The sequence below is a fragment of the Carassius gibelio genome, chromosome B7 (assembly GCF_023724105.1).
Source record: "Carassius gibelio isolate Cgi1373 ecotype wild population from Czech Republic chromosome B7, carGib1.2-hapl.c, whole genome shotgun sequence".
NCBI classification, from domain to species: Eukaryota; Metazoa; Chordata; class Actinopteri; order Cypriniformes; family Cyprinidae; genus Carassius; species Carassius gibelio.
Window position 1 is genome coordinate 6,281,021 of NC_068402.1, and position 17,643 is coordinate 6,298,663.

Consider the following 17,643-nt stretch of genomic DNA (forward strand, 5'->3'; position numbering starts at 1 on the left):
TATTCTAGTCTCCTGTGCAATATCACTTAGCCGCTAAGGAGCTTGTTTTGTATGCTAGCTCTTACAGTGAAGTTACGAGAGTCCCCAGTGCACATGGAAACAGTTCACAATCTAAACAGGCCCTTGCGTGTGATGGATTACTGACAGATCAAGGGTCGTTCGCAGCCAACCTCCCCTGCACTTCTACACCGGGCGCTTTAGCAAAAACAAAAACGACAATCTGCGCTTTGTTGTCCTTCTCCCCTTCCTCCACTTAATTTAATGTTATGGTTGAAGATTTTGAAGGTTGATTGATTGCCAACCATTATAATTCCTGGAAAAGTTTATTGTGACATTGATGAATGCAAAATTTGACTTTTCTTGGATAAATATTCGTAATGTTTTGCCGTTAACAAAATGCACTAGCTGCAAAAAGCTCTTATAGGCGCTGGTCATTATGATGATGGTAATTCATTTCAATAGAGGTTTCCACTCCTTTGTGTGCTGCCAAAATGTACTGTAGCATGTTGATTATAACTGATTGTAAATGTAACAAGACTATCCATAAAATTAATTAAGCATAAATGCATTTGACATGGACACTGCTGTCTCTGTAGTTTTACAGCCAATTAAAACCATTTTACCTTTGTTCTCAATGTGTTTAAAGAGTGAAAAAAAGGTTTAGTCCATTTCTGTATCAGGTAGAACAATATAAGTTGAGTTTAAAGGTAGTCTGGGCAGGTTGTAACACCTTTTCTGTCTAGACTGCTTTACTGCATCAATGACTTATTGACAGGGGCTGGTTATCTTGACCTGAAGATTGGATAACCCTGTCATTAAAGTCAACCAAAGGCTTGTTGCTTCAGCCTAGTGTTTCCTCCCAGATAGCTCAGAGTTTCCCCTCCCCCCAGTGAAATTATTTTTAGGATCTTTCTGAAAAATTGTTTATGGAAATGCTTCACATCTGGGTTTGCTTGTTTGCTTAAGCACACCCATCATTTGTCAATTATAATGGTAGGAAAGTTGAACATTTGAATATTTATAGCAGTTGTTTATATAGTACTCTTCATTTCACTAACAAAATGTATAGAAATGGGTTTTGACCAGGTAAATACTATGGTATATGAATATGGCTGTGCTATACACTATCATTCAAAAGTTTGTGGTTGGTTAGTCAGATTTTCAGCAGCCATTACTCCAGTCTTCAGTGTCCCTCAGAAATCACTCTAATATGCTGATTTGGAGCTCAAGAAACATTTCTTATGACAGGTAAAATGGTTGTGCTGCTAAATGTTTTTTTTCTTTTCTTTGAAGCAATTATTTGAAATAGAAGTCTTTTATAAAATTATACATTTCTTTCCTGTCAATTTAGATTAAATGGATACTCCACCCCAAAATGAACATTTTGTCATTAATCACTTATCCCCATGTTGTTCCAAACACGTAAAAGCTTCGTTCTTCTTTGGAATACAATTTAACATATTTTGGATGAAAACCGGGAGGCTTGTGAAAGGTCCAGAAAAGTATGAAAAACATTGAAAAATAGTCCATCTGCCATGATTGGTTCAACCGTAACGTTATGAAGCGATGAGAATACTCTTTGAATTAAAAGAAAACAACAAAAATAATTTTTTATTCAACAATTCGTCTTCTCTGTCTCTCCCCACATCACCCTAGTACCATTTCGGAGAATATGAGCTGAATGCAGGATGCTTACGGCCTTCAATTTTCATTCATTTTGGGGTTAAGTTTCCCTTTAAATGAATGTATCCTTGCTGAATGGGGGTTAATGTCTTTAAAAAAAAAAAAAAACTACTATCATAAGAACATATATCATCACTGTAAAATGGTGCCGTCACAGTCATTTTTTTTTAAGATTATTTGCATAGCCTTCAAAGTAAGTGGCTTTATCTTTCCTAATATTGTCGAATTCTCATTACAGGACGGGTCCAAAAGCAGCAGTGCTCTTACAACCACAAACAACATCAGCAGCAGCTCCCTCAAGCTCCACAAACCATCTAAGGACCACAAGGACAAGCCTTCCAAAGACTCAAAAGAGTCCAAAAGTGCCTTCAGAGATTTCAGCAAGGACTCTGGAAAACTCTCTAAAGATTCTAAAAAACCCAAAGAGAATCAACCAATTCAGGAAGATCGGCCCGTTCCCCAAATGGGATTCAAGGAGCCCAAGACCACGTCGAAAGAGCAACGGTCATCGGATGGTAGCTTCTCAAGCTTGGGACAGAGTAAACGGCGGCCTGTGTTGGACAGTGAAGGCCATGTTACCAAAAAAAGGAAAAGCAGTTTTTCAGAGAGCTCGCAAAAGCAGCAAGCTTGTCCTGCCTTGCTACAGCACCACCATACGGATAAAAAGGTTTTGAAAGACAAGCCGCAAATCCGGCCTAGTAGGTTACAAAACACTGAACTTTCAGAGAAGAGAAAACCGCCAGCGTTACCGCCCTTCCAGGATGTGTTGGATCCGAATGACTCGGACATGGATGACAACACATTCACAAGATCAGATGTGAGTACATTTCTAATCATTATACTTGAACATAACTGCTGGTTAGTTGTCCCTCAAACCAGGTATTGTAATATCTGTAAGCATTAGGTGAGCTTTACCATTACCTTTATGGAAATAAAGTTTGCTAGTAGCAAAATAATCAAACTGAAGCCTTGTAATGATTGTTTAAGGCACTACAGGAATCCATAAAATATTGGTACCATACTGCTTATCATTTTTTTTATATGCATCGGTTGATCTAGTTTTGATGTGTGAATGGAAAAATATTTTTGGTGGCAAATGCATATTAATTTAAATTCTATATACATATAATATTATTATATAATAATATTATGATAACTTGTTGCATTTAAATGATTGCTTTTAGTTTTTAATGTTTTATTTTTTAAATGTGGAATTTTAATGTAGACCATTTATGAAATTATGAATCAGTCAATTGGTATCGGTCTGAATTTTAATATTGTGCATCCCTAGTTCAATGCATAGTCATTGTATAGGTTTGCAAAAAATCTGTTATGCCCCAGTCTTATGGAAAAGTACAATGACTTTCAATAGTTTTTGGTGTGAGTTTTTGTGTTTGAATGATGCGGTTGACTATTAGCAAAGACCTTTTCTGGGACGTGGGGTTGTCTGTTAACATCAAACAGAAAGGTTGAGACACAGGCTCTTAGAGGGCTGTGATAATGGCGGTCTGGTGAAAGAGGGGATCTAATAAACTTGGTGGGTGTCCAGGAGCTGAGGCCCCATTTGTCTGGGTTGGGTGCAGGAAATCAGTGCCGCCCATTGCTAGACCTCTCAGCTTTTCAGGACAGGAAGTCTGGTAGCTGGTCAAACGATTCTTTTTTTAGGTTTGTTTGGGTTTTGTTCAAAACAAGAGCACTGATGTTGTACCAATATAATTTGATAGTATTGTTGATTGTGTGTTTGAATCGCTGCCAGGCATGAGGCGAGCCAATCACAAGTCAGCTTGCAAAATTATGCTGCTCAACTGGCAATTGCCCAGATATGAAGATCGTAATAGTAGTTTGTATAGGTCTAGAATGTTTTAAGCTTCGCTAGTGTCACCAGTGGCAAGGTTCATTTACCTTCAGCAAGAGAGAAGCTCATAAAACGGGGGCTGTTTTATTGGCTTGAAGGCAAGTGCTGAGACGAGATTTATGATTTTATGACACCCGAAGAGAATGGGAAAGGACACCATGAATAGCTAAGGGTTTTCCTTTAAACTCACTCCTTAAAAAAAGGGAAAGAAAGAAAGTTCAGTGTTTATGACGACTGACGAATTCCAGGTGCTGCTTTCTTTGGGTCACCAGGTCTGTTCTGATCAACATGACCACTAACTGTCTATTTCTGCCTTTAGAAGAGCAGTAAAAGAGTGGTTTGCAAGAGGAAGTTGTAATTGCATTTTTTAGCTTTTCTAACTTTAACAAGCATTAGTAAATAATGGTCTAGTTTTATTTTAAGAAACAGAATGGACATAAAAATGCTAAATGGGCAGTTTGATGGAAAATTTACCTCTTTGTTGCTGTCGGCAGCATCTAGTCCTAAAAATAACTGGTTTCTCTATCAAAATTTACCATGGGGATTACGATGGTTGAATAGCAAACCATTGTAAATATAAGGTAGTTTCTACACTTATATTGTACAGAACATGCAATAGTAGTCATGATATTGTAGTTGTTGTGGTAGTTATGGTTATCGTCTTGCTTGGGGTTTTTCTCACTTTTTAAACCATAACTAGCAAATATAAGCAAATAGACTGATTAAATGCACAGGTAGATGAAACATATGCTTAATGTTTTGCAGTTATTTTCTGGTACTGGCTTAATATAGGTTAAAATAGGTTCAAATCTTCCCTTGGCAGCTAACTGATTATTATTATTTTTTTTAATGGAAAGCTAAACAGAAATGTAAAAATGTGTTATAAAAATAAAAGCTAGTTCAAAAATGAATAAATGCTGTGATATTATATAAATAATACAAAAAAAGTGTACTTAACACAAGATAAATGTAAGTACAGGTTAAAGGAAGTTAAGTGCTGCAGTCACTTGCCAAATCCAAAGTGCATGTTGCCGTGTATCTCACTCAGAGTAAAGACTAGTGGGGGGTGGACGTAACCCAATCCTTAAATCTGTTTATATGACGTCCTCCGTAAGCGAAGAGCTTCAAGAGCTTGAAGGGAATGAGACAATAGTCCTAAAGCCGAGCAGTTGCCAGTTTCAGAGCCACTTCTAGATTTATGGCACCACAGCAGAGGTGATGGTCGTAAAGCCACAGACCAGCTGTGTTGTGCTGCTAGTGACCACCTGCTTTGCCTCCATTAAACTCGTGAAACACATGAAGAAGGTCTTTCATTTTAGCTTTTTACTTGGGCTGCACGCTTAATCGGAATTAAATCGCAAAGGTGATAAATCGCGATGAGGCAGAATCTGCGATTGTCATGCATATCTTCCAGTGAAGCACGGTTCTGTGATCAGCAGTAAATCTCCATCAAAAGGCCAGAGGGCACTGTCGCGCTGAAACCCCAAATACGCCTCGCAGAAGAAGCCCAGGAAATCCCTATAGCAGTTGCTGAATAAACAGAAGATTTAACTGCTTTCTTTGATTCAACGTGACTAATAAACCCACGACTACGTCAATATGTTTTATCTGAGTTCGTCTTATTATATATTTTTTTACAATAAAGTATATAATAATGCAATGATAATCGACATAACCTTTATCACTGCTCAGAATACTATGAAATATGTTGCATGCCTTATTCTGTGTAAGAAGCCACATCATCTCACATAAGGATTTATTTCAACACTTGACTGACGTTATGAAGTGTGTTTGGAAGCCGTTTATTAAATGTGGTATTTTCATGTGCTTTCAGATGGAGCAGCATATACTGTACTACACAGCAAGAGTCATCATGAGCATATTGACAATTAGGTCGATATAAAAAAAAAATATTTTGATAATGATTCATAAAAATGTTTGACCTCAACTATATATCATATATCTTTTTTTTTTCTAAAAAAGCCTACTGCTTACATGCATTCAGAAAGTCTTTTGCATGTCAGTTTAAGCACCACACTTAGTCTTGTAATAGCATTTAACATACATTTCCCCGTTTAATAATTCAGATGTGTGTGTTCTGAGCTCCACTGGTTAAGTGCATCGTTTTAGTTTGGTGGTCTGCATGTCACCGCAAGCTGAAACCGTGTCTATGTTAATGGAAGCTGCTTTTTCATTAGCTCTAAAAAAAAAAAAAGTAATGTAGCATTTAACTGCATGGCCACAGTTCTGCCATTACTCAAGTTTGGGTGACAGCAAGGCGCTGTCTCTCTCTCTTCACGATCTCAGGCGATTGAACCCAAACACTCCAGATGATCTTCATGCTTAAAGACCTGCTAGCAATTCCTCATGAGTGATGACATCAGTTTTATTGTCTAAGGGGTGCAGGGCTTCTTCGATGTGCTTTTACAAGCGTCTAGTTTGGGAAGAGGTGTGCGGCCTGTAAGAGAAAGGCGGCTTGATTTACAGCGCAGAACTCTGACCATGCGTTTGATGTCAGCTATGCTCCCAGACGGACAAACAGGCAGTAAAATGCACACGGAAGAAAAATAGTGGAAAAAAAACACTGAGAACGAAGGGAAAGGAACTTCAAAGAAACAACTTTGCTCTTCCACAGGCTCGGCAAGGGGTTGAAGTTAAGTGTCTTTACCACCCTGCTTGCAGGACTTTTGGCAGCCCCTATTGTCGACTCGCTTCACGGGAGATTTTTAGCACCTGCCCCCTGCCAGGAACTCTCACAAGCACCACTGTCACCCCCAGTCGAGTGAGTGAGTCGTAACAGTTTTATAGCGTGCCATTATATTGTGCCTTCGATTCGTTGCAGTATTTTTGTAGGTTTAAGGCACCGTGAGGATGCCTGTAGTGAATGGTTTTTGGTGGGTGCTGTGTGAGGAGATGGTGGATGTCGGTTTGAAAATGTTGTCTGGAAAGGACAAACCAAAAACAACCTAGAAAACTAGATTTCTATATTTACATTTGAGTGTTCTTTGTTCAAACAGAACCCATTAGCATGATGCTAATATGATGTAGATGGCTGCTAGATGTCGTTATGTGGTGTTTTATTTTTTATTTTATTTTTGTATTAGTAATTCTCTCAGATATCCAAAGTCTAAATATGGTTCTCATTCATAGTGAGATTGTGGGATTTTTTCCCCTCACCATTTCACCGTATACAACATAAATTTTAATTCCAAGAGCTTAGAAAAGTAATAAGAAGGAGCAAAATGTGAGTTAATCAATAAAGTAGTCGCTTTTGCTCAACAAGGCTGCGTTTATTTGATCAAAAAACGCAGTAAAAAAAGTAATTGTAATATATTAACATATAAAAATATATTACATTTTAAAATAACGGTCTATGTAATTTATTATTTTGATATGAAAGCTGAATTTTCAGCATCATTAATCCTGTCTTCAGGGTCACACAATTATGTGTATTTGCCAAGAAATATTTCCTATTATTATCAATGTTGAAAATAGTTGTGTTGTCCAATAAAAGCTCCCCTTTTGTGGAAACTGCGATCATTTTCCCCAGGATTCTCTGATGAACAGAAAGTATATATTTTTTTTATTTTTTATTTTTTTTATTAAAGCATTTATATTCTCTACTGTCACTTTTGCATCCCTGCTGAATAAAATGTATTTATTCTTTTAAAAGCCCTGAGCTTTATCCATATTCAAAAAAAAAAAAAAAAAACATCAAAGTTTAATGCTTGAGTTTGAGGTTTATGTAAATCCCTAACCCCAAGGATGAGTAATAGTAATGTAAGCATTACTAAATACAGCTGTCATTTAAAAAAAAAAAAAAATTGACCTCACCCCCAAGATTTCAGATGAAGTACTGTACCTTAGTAAGTGCACCATGGTTTCATTATATGTATAGTGAAGATTGGAAGAAAGAGGACCGAGTGATCTAATTCACATCCTTCTGGCCTGTTTCGACTGAATAGACAACGTTAGCCAACGCTTCCCAAGAGTATTCTAAACCCTTTCTTAGCCATTAGCCATAATTACTGTACTAGCCCTGTTATAAATCCCACACTCACTTTCTCCATTCGCCGTGGAGCTGAATGGCTTCTGCGTCTACATTTTGTTCAAGAGACCCGATTCAGTTTCACCAAGTGCTCATCAGAGAAGAATGTAAACAAATTAATTCAGATTAACTTTAATAGCTTCTTTAGATTTCCTCTTGGGCCGCCGTCCAAGATCAGGATCAATTAGGTTAATAGTTTTGCATTGAACTTCCTTGCTGTTTTTTTTTTCCCTGAGCGCTCGAAATGTTCTTCCACCTCATGCAATTTCTGAAAGCTTGTAAAAAGCGTTTCCAGCTAGAGTACAAATTAGGAGTTAACGTGAATACAGCGAAGAAAAACAGAATGGACTTTAATGTAACTTTAAACCTCCAAACTTCAGCCAAGTGGAGAGTCAGGTAGGCGATTGTAACAGAGCGCCTTTCTTACTCTTTTATCCCTGGCCCCATTTGCCACAATAAGCCTGATTTGTATTATACCTCCATTTGGTCGGCAAGTCTTTGTGGATTGCAGTTAATCAGTCCAATTCGCTCCACTTACAGCTCACATCTCTGTTATACTGAATGTAATTTTAAAAGAGCATCATTACGTTCCTTTCGCTTTGTTATAAAAGGCCGTTTTCATAAGAGCATGTCTTTTTGAAAGAGTTTTCTTAGAAAATACCATATTAACCTTCTCTTTTGTTGATGCTATATGAATAATGAGCTCGTTTTTGTTTTTAAATGCTTGGAAAGCAGCAAGCATGTGCATTTGGAAACCGTTGTATTTCATTTTATAGTGGCAGGTGGATGAATTTAATTGCAGACGTTTTCAACTCTGGTGCAATAAAAGTATATAACACTGAGATGCAGAAGAGAAGCACTCTTGGAGAAGGTTACAGTGAACATGAAATCAAAATGGATTTTTTTTGTTCCTATTCTTATTGTGCACAAAATATCACTTACTCCAAAACAATTTAGCCATTTTCTGCTCTGCTGTCAAGTCATCTTAGGTTTCAACCAATGGGTACCAGGAGTATTTACTGCCGAACACCTTCTCTTCAATTCCTGATAGATGGCTTAATTTCCTACCATAATATATCCTGAATAATATTGGCTTCTTTAAAAGAAAAGAAAAAAAGAGCTAAAATAGGTTTTGAATGACTGAAAGAACATTTGCATTCAAAGAAAAATATATCATTCTAAAATAATTACCTAAATGCATCAAATTTAGTATTTAATATATTTAATTTTGTGATTTACATTAGGGTTTCTGCAGGTCTTAAAAAGTCTTAATCTGCCTTTCCATAAATTAAGGCCTTAAAAGTCTTTCATAGTCATGGTGTTTAATCTTTCATTCACTGCAAAAAAAAAGAAAGAAAAAAAACTAATATTTTCCTCAATTTTTGTCTCATTTCCCAATGTAAATATCTAAACATCTTAAATCAAGATGAAACGAGACCAAATATCTTTTTAATGGTGAATAAAATCATGTTTTTCCTTTGAATGAAGTAGATTTTCCCAAGCCCATTTGTTCTTGTTTTAATCATAAACTCACTTAATTTCTTATTTAATTTGGCCTCAGTCTTTATATATGTATCCTAAGTCAATGAAAAACGAGACAAAATTAGCAAAGTAGATTGTCATGTTTTGCAGTGTCATCAGAAGGTACAAAAGTTATTTTGGTTTCATTATGTTTGAGTCTTTTTTATTTCATTCGTAAAATGATTTGAAACGTAATGGCAATCTGTAGGGTCAAATGTGAAAGTGTTGCTAATACAACTCAATGGGCTTCATATACATTTCCATTTAGAGAACATATAGATGTATTATGTATATTACATTTTCTATAATTTGTCTTAAAAATGTCTACTACTTTCCTGATATTAAACATGCCTTTAACAAAAATAACTGTTCGTACAGCTGAAGAGCAGAAGATATGATTACATTTTAACGTATCTTTAGTAATCCTAGCGCATGTGTCTCTAAAAGCAAATAGGGGCCTTTTAAAAACATGTTTGCTCTTTTACCTCCATGTGTCCAATCAATCACAGTCCCATTGTTCTGAGAGGCTTGGGTCTGTGGTGAAATATTGCCCCACGAGTTCAAAGGTGCCTCGTAAGTTGTGAGATCCTCAACAATGAATCTACAGATGCAACCGTTCAAAGAGGCCTCCACTAAATCTGCTTTAACCTCCGCCTGATAGACTTGTTCACTGAATAACTGTCTCATTCCCTTCACTCTTCTTTTCATTTAGACCAGGATTCACATTTTCAGCAGCAGAGTTTTACTGTTTAGTTTTGGTGTGTTTTCATCATAATTAGACTGTTTAGTTAAATTTTTAGACTTATTTTGTACATTTGACACATTTATACAGCTTTTTTGCACTCAAAGTAGAGAGACTTGTACGAGTTGGAAGCTTTAGTGCGAACATTGCCCTAAAGGGGTCTGTGTGATCGTAAATCAGCCTTCATTAAGTCGGGTGAACAAGGAACCCACTGATTTACAGTGAGGAAGTGACAGTAATACCCATCGAAGCCTCTAGTGTGGAACAGAAGATCATGGAAATAGCCGCACAAGTGTCTGCATTTGGTTCTCTTTTAGAGTATGTTTTTAAACCTCGGTTATTATGTGTCCTTCAGTAACTGAGGAACTAAAAGTAGCAATAATACCAACTGTTAGATCAAGAAAAGCTTTAGTTTATTCAGTAACAAGCTGTCTTCTATGCTATCAGAAAGTTGCATTAATTCGAATGAGTCCTTGTGAGGCGTTTTGGGTCATCTTGTCTTGTTTTATGGGGAAATATTCAGTTCCTGCAGTTCTTATATAAATAAAGGCATGTATAAATTATGATCAATAAAATAGGGAATATATTAATTGATTCATTTTATCATATTTATTTATTTGTTTTTCATTTTTGCCCCCCCCCCCCCAAAAAAAAAATTCAATTATAATGTCATATTGTATTTAATTATTATTATTATTATTATATTGTGTATATAATTTTTTTTTTTTTTTTGCAAATTATTATTATTGTTGTTTTCTTGTTTAATGGCAAAATGTTTAGTTAAATGCTGCAGTTAATTAAAAAATAGCTATATATTTATTTATTACTGTTCTTATTTTTGAGCCAGAAAAAATGACACTGATTTTATTATTGACTATATTTGATTTTATAATATAATATAATATCATTTTTATTTTTTTTTATTGTCCCCTGAGGTAGCTTCACTGTAGATTTGTAATTATAAGACTGCAAAACCAATTTAGTGTCATGAGGAAAAGCAATATTGTGCAAGGCTTCGCAAATGTGTTTTTGATGTCTGTATCGGGAGATATCAAAACGTTGAGAGTGCTGATTTCCCAAATAACATCATGCTTCTTGAGCACAAAAAACCAGACTGCTTTGATACTGGCATTATTGTTTTTATTAAGTTGGTACTTTTGCCTTCTTTCCTAGTCGGATCAGCCAAGTCCGGCCAGCTCCAGTTCCAGTTCCAGCTCCGGCTTTGGACGCGCACACAAGCGGCAAGGTAACTTTTTTCCAATATTTGCAATACATCCTGTTGCTTTCGGCTGGCTTTGTGAAAGCCTGGCCTTTTTATGGGTCAGTGTGTCAAGCCTCTTATCTTGCCCACAGAGTACACTTTACCAAGATATTAGTTCATTTTACTGAGGATGTGTGTGTGCAATGCATCCTATGAGGATCAAAAATGTTGACATACATTACAAAGAAAAAAAAGAAATGCTTTTGTGAACATTTGCCTTCCTTATTCACCTATAGTGTTGGGTCCTTTGCGGTCGGTGATCCCAGATTTGCACTCCGATGAAAATGAAGAAGATTCTGAGGAGGAGGATGATAATGACATGGACTCGGACATGGAGCGACCGTTACACACACAAATGACACATCGCCACCGCAGGTAGATATCTATGAAAAACTACTGCATAACTACTATCTATTTGATATATCCATGCTATGTAGCACAGAAGGGGATGATGAATGGTGAATATCTGACGTGTGTTTTGCAGGGTGAGTTTAAGTGACGGCAGTGACAGTGAAAATAGCTCCGCCTCTTCACCACTGCCCCATAATGACCCCCAACCTCTACTGAAACCCGCCAATAACCAGGTGAGCTGGAATCACGTTCCTGTAGATTCCTGTGATTTCACTCCTCCATATCAAGAGATCTCGTGCTTATCAAGAGAATCCGGTGAAAATTATGTGTGGAGGAAAAAGAAATCTAGAGCGGTGTATGTGTGTTGTATGTTGTTAGGGAGATTTTAAAAAGAGAAAATTCCTTGTACATCTGGTTTGATGTTACAATTAAAATACGTAGATGTGATATTATATATTAAATTGGTATTTCAAAGATTTGGGGCCAATTAATTATTTTTTTGCATTCATCAAAGATGCATTAAATTGTTTAGAAGTTTCAAATAAACCTTCTTCTGAACATTCTATTCTTCAAAGAATTCGGAATTCAATTTTGAGAACAACTTGTTTAAGAATTTTTTTTTTGAGGAGCAAATCAAACACGTGATGCTAAAGACTGGAGTAATGATGCTGAAAATTCAGCTTTATCCTCACATTTTAAAATAAATTGAAATAGGAAAGTTATTTAAAATGGTCATACCATTTCACATTATTACTTTGAAGTTATTAATTTATTCACTGTATTTTTGATCAAATGAATGCAGCCTTGGTCAAATGTCTTTCAAGAACAAAGTATTACCAACCCCAAACTTTTGAATGCTAATATATGATGATATATTATTGTGTTATTAAAATATGATACGCTTTGCAGATACTCGAAGTAAAGAGTCCTAAGAAACAAGCAAAGATGGACAAAAATAAAAACATCGACTGTGACAAGGTAAGCAGTCATTTAGTTAATATGTGCTACATTACATTAATATTGTATTTGTCATATAGCATATTTTTATACATCTAACACTATGACCCATTTGGCCTGTTGTTGTAATATAAATACATGAAGAAAAAAAAACATTTACATTTATTAATATAACAGCATTGCAAGCTTATTTACTTTTGTGCATTTAACAATTCTGATGTTTCATTCTGCCACTTGATGTCCAAAAAGCACTGCAATGCAGGACACTACAGCGTTTTAGACATGCCATATTTAGTAAGAGCATGATTGATCGATCTGAAACATGTCTTCTTTTTTATCGATTACATCTCGTTCCGCAGGCATACTTGGATGAGCTGGTTGAGCTTCACAGAAGACTAATGGCACTAAGGGAAAGGCACATATTACAGCAGGTAATAAATGAGGAGCATGTCCTGTCAGAAGTCAGCTTTCCTAAATCACTCACTTCCACACAGACAGTTTGCACCCGAGACGCAGCGCTGTGTTCCTTCAGCGCGTAATGACCTTTATGAGGGAACATGAGAAGGGACACTTAAAAATTCCCTGTCGACGTCCAAGGAAGCTGAGATCACGGAGTGCTTCACCTAGAAGTTTAGAAACCTGTAAAGTTTAAAGTTATTACCCACAGCATTAACATGTCAATGAATATCTGGCTGTAGTAAATCATTCTGGTAACAGTAGGTTTTGTCTTCCTTCAAGTACTTGCCAAGTAAACTCTTTGCGGCCCATAATTCCTGTTCTTTGAGGCCTATTTGCTTTGACACAATGGAGAGTAATACTTCTCTAGTTCCATGGATTTGCCGTGTCTTTCTGTTGCAAAGCCGATGGTGGTGTAATCTGGAAGACCTTCCAAATCAGGTCCAAATGGTGCAAACGTACGTCGTAATCAAGCTAATCCTGCAGTTTTGTGAAATAATCCTCCTCCTTTTCCACCACAGTAAGATATGGCATTGATTAACTTCCATGATTAGCCCTTAACAAAAACTGGAAAATTCGTTGATGTCATTTGGCAAGCTTTATTCTTTGTTACGAGGCCACGAGAAATTGTTCTGTGAGGAACGTCTATGGAATATTTCTAAAGTATAAAATGACGTGCTTGATACAGGACGACTGACCGAATGCATGATGTAAGCTAGCCTATTCGAATGAAGCTGCATGCCACTAAAATTCAGGATATGAGGGCAAGAAATGCTCCCGTATCTGGTTTAGCAGTATTTCCATTTCGCCAATAAAACTAGTTCCAAGCAAAGCCAGGGCTAAACTGCTGTGCATCTCCAAGCTGCACATTTAGTTTTTTATTGGAGAATTAAACTACATTTTTGAATGAATTTAGTGAGCTGATGATTCAGTGAGCCATTCATAAAGACATTCGCTCATTATTTATTTTCATAGCATAATTGATGCAGCCCAAAATGATGTGTGATTAATTAATCGGCACATCATATAATTAATTTGGTTAAATATGTATTATTATTTTTATTATTAATAATAATTGTATTTCTTTTTACTTTATTGCATATATATATATATATATATATATATATATATATATATATATATATATATATATATATATATATATATATATATATATATATATATATTTTTTTTTTTTTTTTTTTTTTTTATTGTTAAATTATATTACTTTTTTATTTACAATAGTTTGTTGTCTGCTTAAACGTCTTAAATCTTACACAAAAGCAGTACATCCACGGTTGTTTGTCCAGGCTAGAGGCGTTCGAACAGCTGACTTCTATCTTCAGTGTCATAACAGGCCTCTGGGTTTCCCTTCGTTTCTGGCCCAGGTTCAGGAGAAATGGAAGAAATCCCTTCCATATGCGGCTTTTGCTTTGTAGTGTGAAACGGATCAGGTTTGGGTCCCATTACGGCTCAGTTTAATCCATGTGGCCACTCTGCAGCCCCCTTCTCTTCATAATCACCAATTCAGGCCCTGTTCTGAAGCAGCCAGAGCTGGAACCAATACCAGGCTGCTTTGGTAAAGCATCTTCCTCATTACAGTCAGACAGGAGATATCGTGCAAACGGGGTATTTTCACTATCAATGGTGCTTTGTCCACAATTCAAAAGCGAATGGAATTAGCACTCACTGTATTATTGAGAAATGCTGCTTCTGAATGATTCATTTTGAATGCTGATACATTAAACTAGATTATGTTCTCTAAAGTAAGTAAACCAAATGTTATCCTTTTTTCTTCCAGATTGTGAACCTCATTGAGGAAACGGGACACTTTCACATCACAAACACAACTTTTGACTTTGACCTCTGCTCTCTGGACAAAACCACAGTTCGGAAGCTGCAAAGCTACCTGGAGACTTGTGGATCGTCTTGAAGATTTGTGCAGCTGGCTGCAACGAGGAGGAACATCACACCTCCCTCTTGCGCTCCTTTTGTTTTTTCTCCTATATTGAAACTTGTAAGGCAATGGAAAGGATCCGCTTTTATTCCAGAGCTCTTCCGGTCTCTCGAACGTCCTCAGAAATCGACAGCATTATTACACGAGTCTGGAGTTTCTTACACTCCACCTGGTCTTCACCTAAAAAGCCTTGATAATCCGACATTGCCAAAAAATGTTCTTGCTCCAAAACAAAAAAAAACAAAACTTTTGTGTATATTGTATGAATGTTTGATAAGTTCTTTGTGACGAATGCATGTTTCAACACTGCCTTACCACATTGTCTATTTATTGAGTATGAGTTTCAAGTGTGTGTGTGTGCTAATGATATTAAACTTGTGCAAGCACTTGGGAACATCATCTCATCGGCAATGAAACATCTCTTAACGTTTATTGTTTTTATGAATCGTAAGCAATGTTTTTCATGCTGTACATCATGTAAAATGAACGGTTTCAGATTATGCTGGACGGAGGAAGACCTTAAGCCCTGTTGATAAATGAATTGCACATTATCTGCAAACTGTTTCTAAAATGTCGCCCTGTTTAATAATTCATAATATTATAATGGTTTTCAGTGTACCATTCGAAAGAAGTCAGGACCTTAAGCAAATCCAGTGACCTCTATCCCAAATGTTTCTTAAAGTTGTTTCAGTAAGAAAGTGTATTGTTGAATCTTCTATTGCTATTTATTGTTTTTGGGGACCACCGTTCCCAAGGCTGTTCGTTGGTTGTTCCCAAACCAGTGGGAAAAAGCCAGGTCTTAATTGTAGTTTGGGAGTTCTTTGTTAAACTGAGGAAATCAGGAAGTAATTGAAGTTTACTTTTCAGTTCCATTGTGTTTTGTTTTTAATTCGATTATTTGATAGAGGCCAATAGGAGCAGATTGTGCAGTTGAGCTGTAGACCTCAAGCTCTGCTTTGTGCAAAAGCAACATCACTCACTTTTCATTTCTTTATAATGTCGAATCAGATGAGCCAGCTAGAAATATAGATACTTTGGGAGATGCGGTGATGGTGGTGGTGGGGTTGAGAAAGGTTCAGACTGAATAATTGGCATTGTGTGAAGTGTATGAATTTATCAGAGAAAAAAAAGGGGGTGGTTTTTTAATTGTTTTTGCTGAATGAAAATCATGACTTGTACACTTATTGTTTATTTCCCCGATTCATTTTCTCAGCCCAAAGAGCTTTTAGTTTAGTTATCATTATATAATGTTTATATGTGTATATAAACTTTATATGTGATAAAAAAAAGTGATTATCTTTCCTTTATTGGAAGGTGCTGACCTGCTTCCAGCTGAAAGTTCTTGATCATAATATAAAATCCAAACCGAGTTGTTGTGAATGTGTAGTTACTGACCAGTGAGTTTTTTTTATCATTGATGTTAGAAATGCTTTTTGTTTTTGTTTAATGGATGGGAATAGCTTGTGAATATACAATCCTCTAAATATCCCTTGTGCTGTGCTGACAATCTTTTACTTAACAAGAAATCTCCATATTACAATATTATCATCAAATCTTGGGTTCAATCTTGGATGCAGTTTAGTTTTTGAGTGGGGGAAAAAAAAAGCATTATTTGTGGATAATTTTAGGATAACATTTTTTGAGTGAATAATACGTTCATTAAAAAGGTGTATAAGCTGAGAACAGTGAGGCCTTCGATCAGTCAATTCTACAAAGTAATATAAAACTTGTGCTAATTGAAAGAAAAAAAATATATATATAAAGAATATAGCAAAATGAAAAAAAAAATTGTATGCCAGTCATTTTTAACAAGGAAAATCCCAGAGTAAAAAGTTTATAGATTTTGGGTGGGAAGTTGTTATTCCAAGTCTAATGCAATAAGATTATTATTAACTAGCAAGTATTGTGAGGGGAAATCCTCTACAGCTCAGTACTTGCTTCTACATCACTGCCTGTTTAGCTCCGCCCACAAATTCCCGCACATAGTGTAAATAATGGGAGGGGCAAAAGCTGGTCTACTCAACATGCACAGTTATTAGCCAATCATAGCAGTAGGCATTTTTTTTCTGAATCTATAGTCTGCCACAGCTATTATGCGTTTCAATGAAGGGGGATCAAAACAGGACAGACAATAGGCTATTACTTCTAAATAATGATGTTTTTTGATGTAAAAATCTTAATAACATTACTAGTAGACCTCAGAGAACAGTAATAAAAAGAGGCAGTTAATGACTCATCATATTTTCCCTTTTCTGTAGATGTGTTTTCATCAAGTGATGGAATTTGAATCAGTGGATTATCTGGAGTTGCTGTTGTCATCCTTGGTGTTTGTTCAAGTCTTGGCAGTCTCATCAAAACCTTTTAAGAGTCCTTAAAGTTCATGAACATGGTTTATTAATGCATTAGACCGCCTGGGGTCAAATCCCCGATTCTTCTCATTGTGATGACAGGAAGAGTGTTTGCATGCTTTTTATGTTTGTTAATGTGGGTGGTCTAGCTATGAAATGAAAAGGTACTCCAAAACGGTGCTATTTCCTAAAGTAGCGCAGTATCAGTTGTAGCATTTTAATACAAAAGGATGCAATCTATCTTTATAATATAGTGTTGTGGATTATAGATGTTTGCACAGCAGAAACCCAAGAATTCTGTTGATATAGGGTGGAGTCCTCAAAAGAAGGTGAAATGTACATAACAGCAAGGGTTTAACAATAAGATACAGTAATAAAATCATGCAATACTTTAGATTTGTACTTGGCATGCAAATATTTTATCTAAAATGACTTTTTTTTCAGCAATAGAATTTTGAATGTAT

The 17,643-nt window shown here is 36.1% G+C and overlaps 1 protein-coding gene across 2 annotated transcripts in view; it reads left to right on the top strand.

Annotated features, from left to right (window-relative positions):
* The window catches only part of LOC127962600 (protein AF-9-like), a 46,649-nt gene extending 30,449 nt beyond the window's left edge, over positions 1-16,200 (top strand). For both annotated transcript variants that reach the window (XM_052562226.1, XM_052562225.1), the window contains exons 7-13: positions 1,922-2,500; positions 11,023-11,095; positions 11,347-11,485; positions 11,595-11,694; positions 12,371-12,439; positions 12,778-12,849; positions 14,676-16,200. In XM_052562226.1, the coding sequence (XP_052418186.1) occupies positions 1,922-2,500; positions 11,023-11,095; positions 11,347-11,485; positions 11,595-11,694; positions 12,371-12,439; positions 12,778-12,849; positions 14,676-14,807 (1,164 nt within the window). In that variant the 3' untranslated portion in view covers positions 14,808-16,200. The remainder of the gene's footprint in view (positions 1-1,921; positions 2,501-11,022; positions 11,096-11,346; positions 11,486-11,594; positions 11,695-12,370; positions 12,440-12,777; positions 12,850-14,675) is intronic.
* Positions 16,201-17,643: the final 1,443 nt, after the last annotated feature.